This window comes from Monodon monoceros, unplaced genomic scaffold (assembly GCF_005190385.1).
Source record: "Monodon monoceros isolate NGI ecotype Baffin Bay Population unplaced genomic scaffold, NGI_Narwhal_1 Super_Scaffold_14, whole genome shotgun sequence".
NCBI classification, from domain to species: Eukaryota; Metazoa; Chordata; class Mammalia; order Artiodactyla; family Monodontidae; genus Monodon; species Monodon monoceros.
The window spans coordinates 14,669,784-14,688,635 of NW_021703770.1; the positions used below are offsets into that span (position 1 = coordinate 14,669,784).

General features: G+C 45.4%; 1 protein-coding gene across 2 annotated transcripts in view; it reads left to right on the forward strand.

Annotated features, from left to right (window-relative positions):
• The window catches only part of DERL1 (derlin 1), a 65,673-nt gene that overhangs the window by 16,411 nt on the left and 30,410 nt on the right, over window positions 1-18,852 (forward strand). The window contains exons 6-8 of one of the 2 annotated variants that reach the window (XM_029222600.1): window positions 1,307-1,359; window positions 2,844-2,954; window positions 6,396-6,776. In XM_029222600.1, coding sequence (XP_029078433.1) covers window positions 1,307-1,359; window positions 2,844-2,954; window positions 6,396-6,534 — 303 coding nt within the window. In that variant the 3' untranslated portion in view covers window positions 6,535-6,776. Of the gene's footprint in view, window positions 1-1,306; window positions 1,360-2,843; window positions 2,955-6,395; window positions 6,777-18,852 lie in introns of those variants that run through there. The other variant, XM_029222602.1, reaches the window with a different exon arrangement.

The following is an 18,852-nucleotide window of genomic DNA, read 5'->3' on the forward strand; positions in this document are numbered from 1 at the left end:
ACAAAGCTTTTCATTGGCTGAGTCCTTGCAGGGAAAGAAGTCTGTCTTCTTCCTCTTGGGCTCTGCTGTTGAAACAGGGCGTGAGAGCTCCCCCTTCTGGTCTCCCAACCCTACTTAATGGAGGGTTCTGTTTGCTAATTTTTTTTTTTTAACAGGGGCTCAAATGTTGAATTCATCTGGAGAGCTGTCTTACTTGGGAGAGTGTTAGTTCAAGAGATCAGTGTGTAACGTGATAAAGATTCAAAGTAATTTTGTGAAATATGTAAAAGGAGAACCTAAAAAGATGGGGTGTTTTATAGCTGATTGGTAACAATTTGCTGGCAGGAGTCTTAATGTGACTATTATGGACCATGTTTTTATTAGCATCCATAGGACACTCATCTGCTTTCTTTTTTTTTAAAGTATTTATTTATTTATTTGCTTGCACCAGGTCTTAGTTGCAGCAGGTGGGCTCCTTAGTTGCGGCATGTGGGCTCCTTAGTTGCGGCATGTGGGCTTCTTAGTTGTGGCATGCATGTGGGATCTAGTTCCCCGACCAGAGATCAAACCTGGGCCCCCTGCATTGGGAGCATGGAGTCTTAACCACTGTGCCACCAGGGAAGTCCCAGACACTCATCTTCTTTCTAAAGCTATTTGTTATAATTCAGCAGGGTATGTATTGGATCTGAAAACTATGGGCAAAGTACTCTGTCTCCAATTGCTAATATCTGAATAAGTATGATGCTAGGGACCTCTCTGGTGGCGCAGTGGTTGGGAGTCTGCCTGCCAGTGCAGGGGCATGGGTTTGAGCCCTGGTCCGGGAAGATCCCACATGCTGCAGAGCAACTAAGCCCATGCGCCACAACTACTGAGCTTGCGCTCTAGAGCCTGCGAGGCAGAACTACAGAGCCTGCATGCCACAACTACTGAAGCCCTTGTGCCTAGAGCCCATGCTCCGTAGCAAAAGAAGCCACGACAATGAGAAGCCCTCACACCGCTGCGAAGAGTGGCCTCCGCTTGCCGCAGCTAGACAAAGTACAAAGACCCAACGCAGCCATAAATAAATAAATAAATAAATAAATAAATAAATAAATAAATAAGAAAGAAGGCTTGAAACAGTAGGAATGATGCTAGATTGTTAAAAGGAACTTTTGCAGTGACTTTCCAAAGGATTTATTTATTTATTTTTTAAACATCTTTATTGGAGTATAATTGCTTTACAATGGTGGGTTATAAAAGCCCTTCTCAATAGAACCTTCCCCATTTCAGCCCCCTAGCAGCTGTATCCTCTGTAGGTATATTCATGTTTGTGTGTATTCTTTCCTAGGCCTGTTATTTACCTTGGGTTATCCTTGGATTCAACTATATCATCGGAGGCTCGTAAGTGATATTAGATTTATTTAATTGCAAACTAACCCTTGGAAGAGTTCCATTATTCTTTATCTTCCTTCTCTAATCTTTATAACACTTGAAAGAATCTCAACGTTGATACCTTAGTACCTTATACTTTTGAAATAATTTCATTTGGATGTAACTGATTAAAATTGCAGGGCTTTAAGCACATTTAGCACTGAATGGTTTTTTATTATTGTTGTTGTTTGTTATAGTATGCTTCCATATATGTGTTTTTGAATAAATATTTATTTCTGGATTCACTGTCCGGATTGAGCAAATATAGACCTAATTTTATCCAAGCCAACTCTGTGCGTAAAATTCCTGTTTTTTTAATTCTTAAGGCATTTCCAGAATGCCTTGGAAACTGCTCATCAGTCACAGAAATGCACAGATTCTCAGATGGGAAGTTTTGTCAGTGGTTTAATAGTATAGAAGTTTGGGCCAAACAGGGTCAAATTTCTAGTCTGGAATTAGACCTGAGACTTAGGAAAATCTTGAATGCATCCAGTCAGAATTTTGGAAGGAGGATTTCAAGATGCAGTTATTCTAAGAACTCCTGTTTCTTACACCACAAAATATTTTTAACGTTTTTAAACGGATTTTGCTAGTGCTAGTTCTTAATGCGATGACCTCTTTGCTCTATATGGTCCTAACTTCTGCTGCATATCCACAGGGAGAAGGGAATGAATCGAGTAAACAGATTCTGTTTAGAGTAGAGCAAGTCCGGGGCTTGGTAAAACTGCCCTGCCGCCCAGAAGGGCAGAATCTGGGAGCAGTTGTAGACGGTGATTTGTCCCTAAGAGGAATCATGTTGCAGGCGGAGGCGGAGAAGGATATGTAACAGTAAGAATTGATCTGTAAAACCTTGAAGTGGCCTGTGTGTCAGCCATGGGAAGATTGAAGAAGGGCAGTGTTTATTTTAGGATTACAAGGTGAAGGTCAGCTTTCCAGAGTGATCTGTGTGATGTCTTACAGTCAGGGACCCAAGAGGTGAGGGAGACGTGATCCATGGTTCCAGGAACGAGGGAGTGGACGTTTTTCATCCGTCCTTTCCTTACTCCCGTGCTTCTCTCTTGCCAGCCTTCAGTTTTACCCACGTTTTGCAAATATGGTATTCATGACTGAAAGCGTTCAAAAGCTTGCTTTGCGGCTTGCCCCAACTCCTGAGGCAGGAAGTCGCAAAAACAACATGTTGAGGATGGGCAGGGGCTTGAAAGAGATGTCAGAGGGGCAGCTGGCCTTGAAGAGCACAGGCCCCATTGGTCCAGCAGGACGGATTTTGCTTCTCATTCAGAATGCGTGTGCCTCTCAGACTTTATAAAAGGGCTCACTGTCGAGCTGTCACAGACTCCCAGCGACCAGAAACAGGCTGCCACGAAGGATCTCTTCCCTCTGCTATTAGCTAAAACTTGCTGTGTCTCACTTCACTGCTTGAATGTCTTTAAACTCATTTGGCTCTCTGTTTGCAGGGTCATCAATGAGCTAATTGGAAATCTTGTTGGACATCTTTATTTCTTCCTCATGTTCAGATACCCAATGGACTTGGGAGGAAGGAATTTTCTATCCACGCCTCAGTTTTTGTAAGTGTTTCTTCCCCCTCTCGTTTGATAATCATCTTATTGTCCATGTTTGTCAGCATCCTGATAAAAACTCTGTGAGGGGTGAGATTTCCCTCTCAGTCTGATGGAGAAATGTGAGCCAACCAGGGACTTGCCCAGGTCACTCCAAGTCAAGGCTTGGTCTTCTCCTGGAGCCCTCGTAGCCAGGGGCCGCTGAGCCTAGATTCAGGCATCCCGGGGAGCCGTGGGCCCTGCAGAGCGGGCGGCACGCCTGTGTGCATCCAGTGTGTGCAGCAGGGGGCCAGGGTGACAGGGTTATCAGTTTTACCCAAGATTTTGCCTGAGGAAGGGGTAAGAGGGTAAGTAGTCTCATTGGTTAGCAGTTTAAAACATTTTTATATTCAATATTATAGACCAGAATGTTTAAAGGACTTTTCAACGTTAAAATGAGAGACGGGAGGCTTGTATAGTCCCGCCCCCTGGGAGGATGTGCGTGTTCTTTCTCTGTTTGCAGGGTTTACTAAAGTGAGGAGGCCAGGGGCACAGCTTTGGTTTCGAGACAGACTTGGGTTGGAATCCCATTCCCGTCGTCTACTAGTTCATACATTGGGAAAGTGACTTAGTAAATCCCCCGAGCTTTAGTTTGCGAGTCTGTGTGTTGGGGGAGGCCCTGTCTCACGGGTCTGCAGGAGGTGGGGTTTACCGTTAGCAGCGCAGTAGTGGATGCTCAGTAAGTACAGGCTCTCAGCCTTGCTCCTGAAGTTGGGGCGGGGGGCGGCATTCTGATGAGCCCCCAGAGATGCTGACACACTTAAGCGTTCAAGTAGTGTGACCATTCTGTCAGTGAAGCAAAAGGCTGTCGAAGACGGGACAAGTGAAATCACCATCTGGGTGTCACAGCCGGCCTGACAATCACGCTTAATCTCCAGTTGGGCGTATGCAATAATAGCTTGCACTTAGAAGCTTAAAAAAAAAAAAAAAAAAAAAAAAAAGCAAAAAACCCTTTTCACATCTTGCTCGTTTTAATGTTTTCCAGTTTGTCATTCTTCCAGGGGGTCAATGAGGGCAGTAAACTTGAGTAGGCACCCCTTCCCCCTACTTTTATAGGTTAGAGGAAGGTTTTTTATGGTGAAATACAGTATACAAACAGAGAAGTACACTATTGTTGTATTTTTTTTTTTTTTTTGCGGTACACGGGCCTCTCACTGCTGTGGCCTCTCCCATTGCGGAGCACAGGCTCCGGACGCGCAGGCTCGGGGGCCATGGCTCACGGGCCCAGCCGCTCCGTGGCATGTGGGATCTTCCCAGACCGGGGCACGAACCCGTGTCCCCTCCATCAGCAGGCGGACTCTCGACCACTGCGCTACCAGGGAAGCCCTGTTTTGTTTTGTTCTGTTTTTTTCGTTAAGAGCATAAGAAGAAACTTGTTTGTCTTGTGAGCCTTGAGTTGCCTTCAGGCTAAAAAAAACCCCAAATGACCAGTCTGCTTTCTAATTATCAAAGGACGCAGTAACAGCAGGTTTGGAGTTTTGATCTAGGTTTATCAAGTCGGATGGCAGATGCATCATTAAAAAAAAAAAAACTTGTTGCTTTGGGGGGCAGCCAAGAACTATTTTACTTTAAACAGCCATATTCTGACTTAATGGCTTGGAGAGATTTCTCAATTGTGGGCAACAACGTGTATGGGATTCTAGTGGCAAAATCGACAGCCCACTGGAGCCTGCCTTCCACTTGAGCTTTCCCTGTTGGTGGAAGCCCTTCTGTTAAATTTTGCATAAAGATCAGATGACAAAATGTAGCTCCTTGCAAAAGCAGTAACTGCTTTGAAATTACCATAAATCTTTGTTGATTATGTATAATTGGGTATCTTTTTATACTAATTACTTGCATTTAATTTCGCTATCTGTTTAAGCAGTGGCGATGGCTTCCATATTGTCTCAGAGTAAGAAGCAAAGCAAGACAGCCTTGGTGTTGCCTTTTTTAAGTCTTCCAATTTATTACATACTTTGGAGGAATGTTATTGTGCCAGAACGTCATGAATGTTGGGAAACCAGCGCTTGGAAATACATGTTGATGTAATGATAAAACTGTATTTGTTTAAAAGGGAGGATGCGAGTTATAGAATTCTAAGTCGTATCACTATTTTGCATTCCACTTAGAAAAGTAGACAGATCCTCTTCTGTGCACAGTTATTTTTCTGTTTACAAGGGGTTTAATTGTCTTTGGGGAGGGAGCGTGCAGCTAACTGGGTTGATGTAAACACATGAGGACTCCGGTCACTAACTGTTGTCACCTGAATCTCATGCTGTGTGTCCTGCGGAAGTGTGAGGTGTAGGAAGTGGTGTGGGGCATGAGCTCCAGAGTCAGGCTGCCTGGGTTTGAATCCTGTCTGTCACTTTAGAAGAGCTTTGCTCAATTCTGCCTCAGTTTTCCCATCTATAAAATGGGGTAATAGTAGTGCCAACCTCATAGGGCAGTCGTGAAGATGAGAGGCACTTATAAACATGCAGCACCCGGTGTAAGGGAGATGCTTTATGATAAGGTTGAACTCTGCAGGCTTCCTGCTGTGGGCAAGTCACCCCTCGTGGTTTGCTCTTGGTGCCATGAGGGGTTTAAAAAGAGGTATCAGATCACGGTCTCTGCCTTCAAGACAAAAATTGAACCATCAGGATCTGATTCGTGGAATAGGTTAAAATACATTCTCAGTTTACTAATAGTCAAGGAAGGGAAGTAGTTAGAAAAACTATTGTGAACATAGAGTCCTGGGTTTACATTTTCTTAGCGGTTCTGGGACTTAATTTATTAATTTGTAAGGTGAGAAATCAGCTAAACTTTTCGGGCCTCAGCTTTCCCACCATCTATGAGAGAAAGATTGCAGTTGGAGGGCAAACTATGAATCAACTTTAAAACACGTCCAAATTCCAAGACAGAAAGCTGTCTTCTCCGCTGTCCCTTGATGGACGCCGAAGAACCCAGCAGCATCGTGGTGATGCCGGGCGGTGCTCAAACACGCTGGCTGCAGATTTGTCCTTTGGAACTGAATTTATTTTGTATCCTTTGAGCCAGTTAGAGCCATAGTTACATAAACTAAAATGCTATATAGATGGTCCTTTCTGGTTGTTGGGCTCGTGGGTGTAATATTTTTGTTTCCATACTGTTCCTGCACGAATTGCTTTTATAATCAGGGGAAAAAAAAGTTAGAGTGTGAAGTTAGCGCGAAAGCTTAGTAAATTAAAAAGAAAACATAAAAAGTGAGTGACTTCTGTGGTCAGGGCATTGAGCTAAGTGCTGAAAACGCAAAGTGCAATAAGACATTGTCCTCAGCCTCTCCGTGGCCACAGACGAACGTAATTCAATGTGACAGATGCCGTGGGAACCCCAGGAAGGGAGATGGGATGGACAACTGCGTGGAGAAGTGACTGTGCTTTTCTCTCCTTTTGTTTCTTCCCCCCTCTGCTCTAGGTACCGCTGGCTGCCCAGCAGGAGAGGAGGGGTGTCAGGGTTTGGTGTGCCCCCCGCTAGCATGAGGCGAGCCGCCGACCAGAACGGCGGAGGCGGGAGACACAACTGGGGACAGGGCTTTAGGCTCGGGGACCAGTGACGGAGTGGCCTCTGGCCTGCCCACCAGCCCTCCACTCAGATGACGTTTCCTCCCAGTGCCGGGTGACCTTTACCACCGAGTTCTAGCTAACGCTGTTGGACCTGACCCACACTGAATGTAGTCTTTCAGTACAAGACAACAGTTTTTTAAATCCTGAAGAAAAAATATATGTTCCTCGAGTTTCGTGATTCTCATTCAAGTCCTTACTGCTAAGAAGAACAAATATCAACTGGGCAGATTTCGGAACTGACCTTAGTTTTTGGTGTCTTCTCTTCCTTTTCCATCTGAATCATGGGTTTCGGCAGGTCCCGCTCTGCTGGCACCAAGCTGGGTATCCGGCGTTGGGTCACCAGACCCCTGTCCCGGGGGCTCTTAGCTCTTTCTCGCACCCACGCCTGCCTCCTCCTTCCTCAGCCTCACACTCCCAGCTAGAGGAGATTGCCCATGAATTGGTCCTGCCTCTGACAAGCTCGCTTTATTTGTTGGCTTTTGCTAAGGCTTGGCCACAGAGGCCTTGTTCCCAGCGTTTTACGGTGGCAGAACCGTAACCGTAGGGCAGAAGGCGGACAACAGATGAAGAGCTTCCTCAGCTTTTGGGATAGCCGTGGCCTGGTATCAGTTGCCACCGTTTGCCATCTCTTCAGCTGTTCTGATAAAAAAAGCACCGCTGAGTCAGTGAGGACCACAGATCGGTATTAATGAGGCCTGAAGGTCCTTGCTAGGCATTTTTTATCCTAAGTGATCAAAACCCTAGTGGAGTTGCATCTTACACAGGGGCTGTGTTTAGCCGTGGGCGTAATCCCAATGCATCTCGTGTAGGGCATACTGGCTCTGTGTGTACCCAGAGTAGTGGATTTGTATTGTGCTAGAAAGTTCCAAAGCACATTGGCCACAGGGAGAAGCTCTCTTTGAGAGGTGCCTGGGCATTGATTGATTTGACTTCATTCTCCTTCTGGGTGTATGTTTATTGAGTAAGAGTGGAGGGAGAACCTTAAACCCTCTTTAAGTTGTCTTTTTTTTTAAACCAAGGCCCCATTCCCCACCCCCATGGCCATATGCTTCAGTTAATCGTGAGGAGGGTGCAGCTCCTCTGTATGTAGATCTTATTCAGAAGCTGTTGTAAGCACATCTAAGTGAATCACGTAATTTTGGGTGTAATGGCTTTAGAGTCATCTGTGTTTGAGGAGCTTTTTTATTTCGAGTCATGAAGGTACATCAGACCATCTTCACCCACAGCTCCTTTTTTTACAGGTGGGCTTTTTCCATCAGAGCTAGGCTTGTCACCGGATAGCTTTTTGAAGGCTGCGACGTTTCACACACGTTCTTATTTTATATTTTTATTCTGAAAGCAAACTGCTAGGAGCAGTGCTGAGTGGCTGCCATACTTTGAGTCAACTAGAGAAGGCTTTGAACATTTTGACCAGCGATTCTGTGCAGGAGACACTGTGTGCTAAGAGTATGACTCTTCGCCCCACTCTGAAGCAGTGACGTGTGCTATTCTAGGAAGTGGGGATTTGAAATCCGCTCCTCGTTTTTCATGAAGTTTGTTCGAGTGTACCTCTTCATATTTAATTTATATGATAAAATAGGCGGCGGGGAGAATCTGAACCCTAACTGTCATATGTTTGCTTTTGACCTGTGGCCAGAATAAAATTTACTTGTAAAATTTTAGAAACCCTTCTTCCTGTTACGTCATACTTGCACTCACTGTGCAGGAGTGGAGACTCATTGTATGTGTAAGAAGATTCTCACGGTAAGTGAGCTAGTCTCCCACACGCTGTCACAGCAGCTCAACTGCCTGAGAGCAGTAGTCTTTCTGAAGGTTACAAGTATTCCTTAGAATTCTTCAGTTCAAGGCAAAATGTTCATTAAATTCTTCCTCTTAAACACATTTAAGAAGCTGATAATTTTTATTAATTTTGTCTGGATTACCTATCTTTGGGGAATAATTTTAGCTAAGCAAGCTATTTGAGATTTGATTTGGCAAGGCAAGACATGACAGCAGATTCTCTTTGTGAAAGAAGATAAATCCTAATTTTGTATAGAGAAATTCCCATTTTGTAACTAATCCTTTTTATTGGTAAGAATTGTAAATTAAAATGTACAGCTTCATGGTTGTGTCTTAAGTTTCTGTATCCCTACTCTGCTGCCTCTTTTAGATATGACATAATTTATGTAGCTAGTCATCTTTTGGTGGGCATTGAGGAGTGTCCAGTGTGTGTTGCTATTATAGCCGCACAGCAAACTTTTTAAAAAAAATTTTTTTTTGGCTGCGTTGGGTCTTTGTTGCTGCGCGCAGGCTTTCTCTAGTTGCGGTGAGCGGGACTTCTCTTGTTGTGGAGCACAAGCTCTAGGTGCGTGGGCTTCAGTAGTTGCAGCACGCGGGCTCAACAGTTGTGGCTCACGGGCTGTAGAGCGCAGGCTCAGTAGTTGTGGCGCATGGGCTTAGACGCTCTGCGGCATGTGGGATCTTCCCTGACCAGGGCTCGAACACGTGTCCTCTGCGTTGGCAGGCGGATTCTTAACCACTGCGCCACCAGGGAAGTCCCAGCAAACATTTTTGTACCTCCTTCTGTTCACGTGTTGGAAAATACCTGTAGGATTAATTCTTGGAAGCAGGATTTTTAGGTTTTCATTATAAGGAAGCAGGATGCTTCAGAACATTGGGTTAGGGGTTATATCTGATTGTAGTATGCTGTATAGCATTTTTGTCACCTCCACCCATGGGTCTGAGTCTTGGAACTGGACAGAATTAGTTTAATCCCCTTTCTGTATTTTCTTTCTAAGGATCCATGGACCGTGAAAGGCAGGTGCAATGACACTCCTGAACCATTCAAGTCTAGCCCCGGCCTTAGGCGGGCTCTCTTCCTTCCTCACAAGTTGGGTGATGGGAAGGAACAGGGCTATGCACCCCTATTCTGGTGCTGGAGAAACACTGAGAAAATAGGAACAGTCCTGCTTGTTTTGGAGGATAGCACATTGCCAGTATCACTGTGTTCTAAGCTACCTTTTGAAGAACACGGATGTAGTAGGTGATGCTGCAGCTGCCAACAGCTGCATCTGTTGCCAACTCTTTCTGAGGTCCCGGCCCCTTTGAAATTTTCAACATTCACTTAACAAACCTTAACCTTTGGAAAAATTCACCCCTGTCTGCTTGGACTTCTCACCGTTAGTATCTTGAAAGGCTGGGCTGAGAGAATATGTGTCTCCTGGCAGTTTGCTTGCTTTCCAGAGTGGCTCTGGTGATTCTAATTGGAATTGAGGGGAATATCATGTCATGTAATTCCTTCCATGTACGGTTTATGCCCAGAATGCTTCCCCGTGCTCCTCCTATTTTCCCACCACTGTTCCTTAGGGTAGAATCCCATTTTCTACAGCACACCTGGGTATTTTTTTTTTAATTAATCTCTCCCCTTCCTTTTTTCTATTTACATATTTGTTGATTTATTTTGGCTGCACCAGGTCTTAGTTGCAGCACATGTAGGATCTTCGTTGTGGTGTGCAGGACTTTTAGTTGCGGCACGTAAACTCTTTAGTTGTGGCATGCATGCGGGATCTAGTTCCCCGACCAGGGATGGAACCCGGGCCCCCTGCACTGGGAGCACAGAGTCTTACCCACTGGACCACCAGGGAAGTCCCCTCATCTGGGTATTTGAGCGTTAATGTGACAGGTACTTCACGAATAATTTAAGCCTCCAATCTCTGGTTTCCAATCTGGCTATACATGTGAATCACTTGGGGCTTTTGAAAAATGCAGATTTCTTGTTTCGTTTTCATTCTGCATCTTTTTCAAGTTCCCAGTGATTCTGATATTCAGCTGGGTTTGGGAATCAATGTTTAAACCCGCTTGTGAAGTAAGTAGTATTATCCCCATTTCCCAAATAAGGAAACTTGAGAGATTAAGTCATTTAAGAGCAAGCAGCTAGAAGTTACCAAAGATAAGATATGAACTCAACTCTAAGTTAAGACCTCTGCTGCTGCAGTTGAGGAAGCCAACGTTGAGAATCTGGCATTAAGTGACGAAAAAGATTCTTTTCTTGCCAGGCTGAAGGCAGGCCAACATGTTGGGAAACATTAGTTGAAGGTATAAATTGCTATCATCCCTGGGGGGGAATTGCCTTGTAGCCTGGGAAGAAAAAAACATATATTAATATGATATTAATAAATAGTATGATATAGTGTAATATAGTGTCTGCTGAGTGGTGCCTGGGCAGATGCAAATAGAACCTAATCTCTGTCTTCACAGCGTGTTCTCTCCACGAAGGCACACAGCTTGGCCGGTAGTAGGTACTCACGTATTTGTAGAATAGGTGAGCACAAATTATAATACAACTTGATAAGCTGCTAGAGTAGAAATAAGTAAAAAGTTGTATTGGATAGAGGGGTTAGGTCTTGAAAAATCGATGGGAAATTCCAGGCTGAGAAGGAGAACGAATGAGCAGTGGGAACCATTGAAAGATTTTCACATTTGTTCCTTAAAAAGTGACTGGCTGAAGCATGGGGAGGCGGGGAGAGGGCTGAGAGGGGCAGCTGAAGATCAGGTGACTGAGCTTTGAGTTTGTTGCTGTGGCGCAGACACAAGGCCATGGGTCGGTATGAGGTTGGCCCGAACCAAGGCCGTGGGGTTGGGGGCTGGGGGCTGGATTGGAGAGACCTCTGTGAGGGAACTGCTGGGAGTTCGTGAGGAAAAGGGGGGGCTTGTGAGCACCAGGACATCAGGACTCAGCATAAGTTTCCCATAGAAACGAGTTTGGTTAAAAAATGCTATGTATGGTGCAGCACGCTATAGATAATTGGGTGCCAGTGGACCAGCCTGGAAACCTGGCCACTATTTCTAAGTGTATTTCTGTGGAAAAATATATTTGTATTATTATGAGCTCTAAATCCATGAATGGGAAAATAAACTTTTCGAACATGACCTCTTCCTGAGTTGGGGACAGCTTTCCAGAAGGCCCCAAGTGAAAGAGAAACAATTCTCTTGATTCCTGTTGCCCACCCTGTCACCCTCCTTCAGGTCTCCCCGTCTTTTACATCATTTCATCAAGGAGAGGCCTATCTAGGGTTGTAGGCGAGGTAGAATGTCTCCCCATAGGGTCCACTGGCACCCTGCTCTCTGATGAGACTCATCCATCTATAATCATTTGCTTAATGTCTCTCTCCTGTGGTCTGTTATCAGCATCTTGGGGGCAGTGACTGCACCTGGTTCAAGGCTGTGTTCCCAGTCCATAGCACGGTGCCTGCCACAGACAGGTGCTTCTGTGTTCGAGGCACTGAACTCAAATTTGCACCGGGTAAGAGGTTGCGTAGGAATTTGGCCTATTTAGGGAGAGAGCGAATGGCCTGGCCTCCTAGGAGCCTTAATGGATTGGGGGGTGTGGGGAGGTTGTCGTACAGGGGAATCAAGCCTCCTGAAAGAGGATATTGGAGGAGGTTGGAGATACTGGGAAGAATGGATTCAAAGTTGAGAAGCTTTTTAAAACGGCAGTTAATAGCTTTCATTTGCATTTGTGTAATTGCCTGCTAATGGGTGTGGATACTTGGGGTGATTTGGGCAAAAGGAGACTCAGTATAGACCGAAGGCAGGCAGAAACATTTGGGAAGATTAATCGAAGGTATAAATTTAGCTTTCTCTCCCTTGAGGACTTCTGTGGCCTGTACAAATGCGTATGCATTTAGCGAGAAGGAGAAATCCCTGCCATGGCATCTGGGCCAGAGAGACCCCCAGGGAGTACGGAATTGAATTCAGGTGCAAGGCTGCAGGATCACTTAGGAAATGTTTACTAAGCGCGATGTGTCATTTGAAGCCGCAACCTGACCCAGATGAACTTGATCCCTCTCCTCAGTCGGTGGGTTGGCCTTTTCCTGAGGGCTGGCACTGATAGGGTGAGTATCCTTGTTAATGATGGGCAATCACTGTTAGCTTAAGGGAGACTTCGGATTTTGATGGAAACTGTCCTGACACAGAAGTTGTAAACCTGGTGCTTAGGATGTAAGATGCATCTGTCCCCATAACCAAGGCCCTTGTCCCCTGGAGGTTGCCCCCTTGCGGGGGGAGGAGGGACTGGGACTTTTCATGATCCTTTCCATCAGTTAGGGTTCTTTGATTTCAGGTACCCAAAAAGGACTCTGGTTAACTTAAGCAAAAGGGAATTTATCGGAAGGGTATAGACTTATCTCAGAGATTCCGAGGGTCTGCTGAGAAGCCTGACACGGAGAGTGTATCAGGGATCCAGGGACCAGGAACCGATCTTACCTAAATCAGCTCCACCTTTTATTCTGTGCTTGCATCTCTCCCTTTACGATTGAACTCCTGGGTCTTAGTGACCTCACTTTGGCCTTAAGACTCCTTGTTAAGAGGGGAGAGGTAATTTTCCAAAAGCAAAGCAAAGCGCTGTTGCATCGTAAGGGGGAAGAGGGTGCCGGATGCCTGAAAAGCCCTGGCTGGCCCACTGGTGCATGTAAACCACATGTGTGACCTCCTGGAGGAGCCTCTGGCTTTCCCTCAGGAAGAAGGCGGGTGCCCTGGATGAGAACAGCATTAAAAATGCTTTCTGTTCACTAGATCCTTTAAACCTTACAATTACTCATTTTGGAAGTTATTATTTAACCCATTGCACAGATGAAGAAATGGGGTCCTAAGAAGTTAAATTATCTGTCCAGGGTGTGATGGAGCCAGGATTCAGATCCACCCAATTCTGCTTGAATGTAAGTTCTTGCTTGTTTGTTGATATCATACTGAACTAACAAAGATAAATATAAAATTCATAAAATTTAAATGGAAAGGAGTTTGTGTTTTTTCACACTAAATGCAATATGAAGCCATTAAAGGACTTCAAATCAAAAAGTAAATTACATAAATTACTAATATCAGTCAAAATGGAACCTAGGATGAATTAGGTATTCTATTTTATAGAAAATAATGTTATTTTATTAATATGTGTAATGTAGCTAAATGACCGGAAAGGAATAGGTAAGAGGCATGATGAAAACAAATAGACATTTTCTAAATTAACTACCCCCACAAAATTCCCTAATCAGTCTCTGGATAAAGTATCTTTTCCCGGCTTCTTCCTGTCCAATCTTGTGATTCTTTAATATCTCCTGTAAATTATTGTTCTTAACTCAACAATGATTGCCCAATTCTATATAAAGAGGAAAACACTTGCCGTTCATATTATTCATATTATTGCTTCAGTATCTCCTCCCATCTCCTGTCTCCAGCTTGTCTACAGAGCATAAGCAGTGTAGATTTTGCTGAAGATTTTTTGGGGGATAGGCATGGAACATCTAGGGAAAGTGACTCCCCACATTCTTGAGAGCAGGGACTGTGTCGGTCTGTTCACCACCACATCCCCAGTACCTAGCGCAAAGATTGGCATGCATAGCTTCTTTTTTTTTTAATTTACTTATTTATTTTTGGCTGCATTGGGTCTTCGTTGCTGCGTGCGGGTTTTCTCTACTTGCGGCGAGCGGGGGCTACCCTTCGTTGTGGTGTGCAGGCTTCTCATTGCGGTGGCTTCTCTTGTTGTGGAGCACGGGCTCTAGGCACTCGGGCTCAGTAGTTGTGGCTTGGGGGCTCTAGAGCACAGGCTCAGTAGTTGTGGTGCATGGGCTTAGTTGCTCCACGGCATGTGGGATCTTCCCGGACCGGGGCTCGAACCCGTGTCCCCTGCACTGGCAGGCGGATTCTTAACCACTGCGCCACCAGGGAAGCCCCAGGCTTCTTGACATAAATATTCGTTGAAGGAGTGAATCCATTTCATAACCTAAATTCCCTTCAGCTATCAACTGGCTCCCTGCCTTTCTCTTCATCCTCTCCTCATGTGGCTTTTCCAGTCCCCTCTAATTCCTTGGTCAGTTTAGCTCTGCCTCCAAAACGCTTTACTCAGCAAAATAAAAGCCTTGCAGTTAATCAGACCTACTCACCTCAGAAAGGCTTATCAAAGTTATTCAATAGATAAAAAGTAAGACTCTTGGTCAGTGAAGCAGGGGAATTCTGCTGCTAAAAATTTAAGATCATTTCATTACGTACAAACTCCCCAAGTTCTGATACGCACCCTGTAGTGCATTGAATGGTGGCCCCCAAAAGATATGTCCGTAGACTAATTTCCAGACCCTGTGAATGTGACCTTATTTGGAAAAAGGGTCTTTGCAGATGTAATTAAGGGTCTTGATGAGGCAATCATCCTGGATTATCTGGATGAACCCTGAATCCCATGACAAGTGTCCAATAAGAGACACACAGGGGATATTTAACAGACAAAGAAGAGAAGACACAGACGCACAGAGGAGAAGGTGATGTGAAGACAGGCAGAGATGGGCGTGATGTGGCCAAAAGCCAAGGAACACCTGAAGCTCCCAGAAGCTGGAAGAGGCAAGGCACAGAATCCTTACAGATTTTGGAGTGAGTATGGTCTTGCTGACACCTTGATTTTGGATTTCTGGCCTCCTGAACTGTGAGAAAATAAAGTTCTGTTGTTTTACACTATCAAGTTTGTGGTGATTTGTTACAGCAGCCCTTGGAAATGAATACACCTCCTATAAAGTGCTGTAGTAAACTGCCAACTGTCTTCTCTGAATGTCTTAAATGCAGTGTGCCTCTTTCTGCCTTTCACACCTGGAACACTCAGAATCTCTGACCTAGCAAGGTGTATTGGAAATCATATTTCATCCCTTCAGGTGAACCAGTCAAGCACTGTCCAAGACAGAAAGTTTGACCGCCAATGTCCCACCAGCTAAGGTCACCTGAATGCATCTCTTTGCTTCCTGAGAAAGCTTTAACTAATTTAGAAGCTGACCACGAGGCTTCTCTCGGCATCCCAGTGTCTGTCTACTTTTGTCGTAGGCAAACATCATTGGCAAAACATTGCAAAAATGCAATTTTGGATTTCTTATATAAGCTCAAAGATCCGTTAGGCTAGGGGTTCCTGAAAAGGTTATCTAAATCACAGATTTTTCCAGTGATTTTTATGCATGGAACTCTGCCTTAATGAAATCCAAATCTTATATGTAAAAGACAAAGGTGAAGCTGATCTAATTTGGGAAGGAAGAGAAGGGTCACAGCTAGTGCTGGCTCAAACCCACCCCCTATCTCAGTCCCTTTTTGCTCCTGCTAAAAAAAAAAAAAAAATCCCTTGAAATATCCCTGACTTCTGTTGTTAAAAATGATTTGTCTAAATTGGTCTCATTTGTGGACCATGGCTACAGAGAACAGGTCCTTTCCTAGTCTTTGTTGGTTTTTTAGGGACCAGTAAATCTCTCTCCCCTTTTCCTTCTCAGTTTGGAATGACCAAGAGGTAATTACAGTTATTAGATAGAGATAAAAATGTTAGCTTCATTATTGAGAAAAGCTGGGTTGGAAGACATGGTAAGGGGGTGTAGTCATGTGGACATCCTAAAACAGAACCTCAGAATTTGAGAGTCCCTGGTCCCTGGCACAGCATGGCAGGGACAGGACAGCCTACTGCTGACCACAGGGAAGAACAGAGAAGGTGGCCTCCCCAGGCCTGATTGGCTTCACACTGGCTGAGGTCAGTTCCTACATCTGCTCACCAATCGCATAATTCTTTCCCTTGGGAGAAAAATTAAAGAGTTTCTTGTTTACTTTTCCTTCCTGGGAAATTCCCTCTCCTCTAGGGAAATGCCAGAAGGGAGGAATAAGTATTTCTCCTTGAGCATGTTCACTTGCATTCCCATTGACAAGAGAAGTTTCCACTTGGAAACCCACGACCCAAATGGCATCTTTTAGGGAGGCGAATTGGGTATTAGAGTCAGGCTAACAGCTGTAACAAACAATCCCCAAGTCTCCATTGCATATCACGACAGAGGTATATTTCTCGTTCACATCACAGCCCACTGTGGGTAGGCAGGCGCGATGGCAGGAATGAGGAGGGGTGTCTGCTTCATGCGGTTATTCAGGGACTCAGTGTCCTTTTGTTTAGTGCCATGACTATCAGTACCCCCGTGCCCTCCTGGGACCTCAGAGCCCTCCACTAAATTCTTTGCAGTGGTGAACAGATTGAGAAACAGAACAAGTGGAGGATCGTGTAGGAGATTTAGGGGCCAGGCTGGAAGTAGGATTCTTCATTTCTGCCCACATTCCATTGGTCAGCACTCAGTCACGTGGTCCCAACTAACCCCAAGGGAAGCTCAGAAACATCAATCTTCCTGGTGGCATAGAAGGTACATCAAAGAGGTTGAGAGAACACAGAGCATTGCCTCAGCACAGTATCACATTCACATAAACACAACCCAACCCCCAAAGCAATTTCACAGTGATTCCAATCTTTGAGAAGTCCAAAGAACAGACCCGCTACAATGCTACTGCTTTTAAAAACTATTTTATTGTATTTGGTACATTTAGAAAATCGCACACTGCCTAAGCATAGGGCTTGATGAGTTTTTACAAACTGAGCATACCTGTATAACCACCACCTGGATCAGAATGACACTACCAGCCCCCAAGAAGCCGCCTAGAGCTCCCTGTCAGTCAGCAAGACCTCCAAGTGAGCCACTGTCCTGACTTGTAACCACGAGGATTACTTTTTGCCTGGTTCCGAATATTCTATAAATGGAATCATGAACTCTTTTGTGTCTGGCCTCTTTTATTTACCATTACGCTTGCGGGAGCCATTCACATTGTTGTGTCTAATTGTCCCACTTTCCTTCTTGTTGCTGTAGAGTATTCTGTATAAACACACCATGATTGATTTATTCATGCTACTGTTGATGGGCATTTGGGTAATTTTAGGATAAAGCGAGCTGTGCTGCTGTGAACATTCTAGTGCACGTCTTTTGGTGAACGCAGGGACACGTTATCTGCTGCGTAGGCACCTCCTATACCTCGTTCCTAGAAGTGAGAATCCTTGGATCACAGAGTACGAGAGTTCAGCTCTGGTAGAAACGACCAGTTTCACAAAGCAATTGTACCTGCTCTCTACCGTGGTGTGAGGTACGAGGGTGCCGATGTCTTTCTTTCCCCAGAGTTTCTTAAAATCCTCACTCTGCTTTGTTTCATTTTGACCCTTACACCTGTAGTAGAACCCCTGACTCCCCACCTCCAAGAAAACTGCTTCCCAAACCGGAATCTTTGAATCTCAACTTTTCTCCACCCACCCCGCTTTCACTTTCTTGTTTCTAGTTTGGTGCCTCTCGGCCATCATTCTCCGATTCTCTACCCCCCTTGGTGGGTGGGAATAGGCCTGGCTCAAAGGAAGCAAAGTGGTGGTGGGACGGGGCTGGGGGAGGAACTGAAAATCTAAAGATAAAATTTCCTTTAGAGATGGAGGGGGTGTGTGTGGGGGGGAGCTGGCAACACTCACACATTAATAATTTTTGTATCTGTCACACAGAGAAAGAGAATTAAAGAAAACCCTTCGAAATCATTGAGATGAACAGTCTGCAGGAGTGTGGGCTCTTATTAACATTCACATCCACATGGTGTGTGATGCGCGGGGAGAGTCGGGTGCTAAAGTGAGGAAGTGAACTCCCCTAGATCCCCCCCCCCAGCCCAGCCCCTTAGGGTAGAGCGGTGGCAGGGTGAGGCAGGGGGCTGGGGGGAGTAGGGCCTGCTGAAGAGGGTGTTGAGCAAAGGCCACTGGAACCTAAGAGCAGCCCTGTGCTGGGAAAGGTCACCGGTTGCGGCTCGAGCTTCTCGGTGGCCTTGATTCATGTCCAAGTCGGGCGGGTGGGCATTGAGGCAGCTGAGCATCCCCTGCTCTCTGGAGAAATGCGTAATCATTCATCAGCATCACCGGGCTCCACTCAGACTAAGTGGCCTCTTGTGATTAGGAATGGGCCCTTGAAAAAGAAAAACGCAGCCTTTTAGCATGCTAAGTGTGTGCATTTGACAATGGCTTTCTTGATAGCGGTGGGGGGTTCGGAGGGGAGTCCAAATGCAGGGCCCTGAGTGTCTGTGTTTGTGTGTGTGTGTGTGTGTGTGTGTACCGGGAGTGCAGGCCTGGCTTCGGGGCCTGAGGAACAAAGCCCATTGGAGGAGTTGTGGGCCTGGCCTTTGTGGTAGGAGATGAGACGGTCCACCCGGCAGGTTGAATTCTGCGCCTTTCTCTGGGTAAGAGGTGGAACTTCCAGGAATGGTGAGGGCAGCTGGGGACTGGCTTCTCTCTCTGACTTCTGAGTCACGCGGTCGGTCCCGACACCTGGAAGGCCCGAGTTAGAAGGAAATAATCCAACTCCCACCTTGGAAGGCTGTTAAATCAGGTAGGACGTGTAGTCATTTAGCTCTGCTCAGAAATGCTCGTTCTCCTTCCCTTCCCAGCCATGAACCCATGTAACCCTCATGATTGCCCCTGAGGTAGA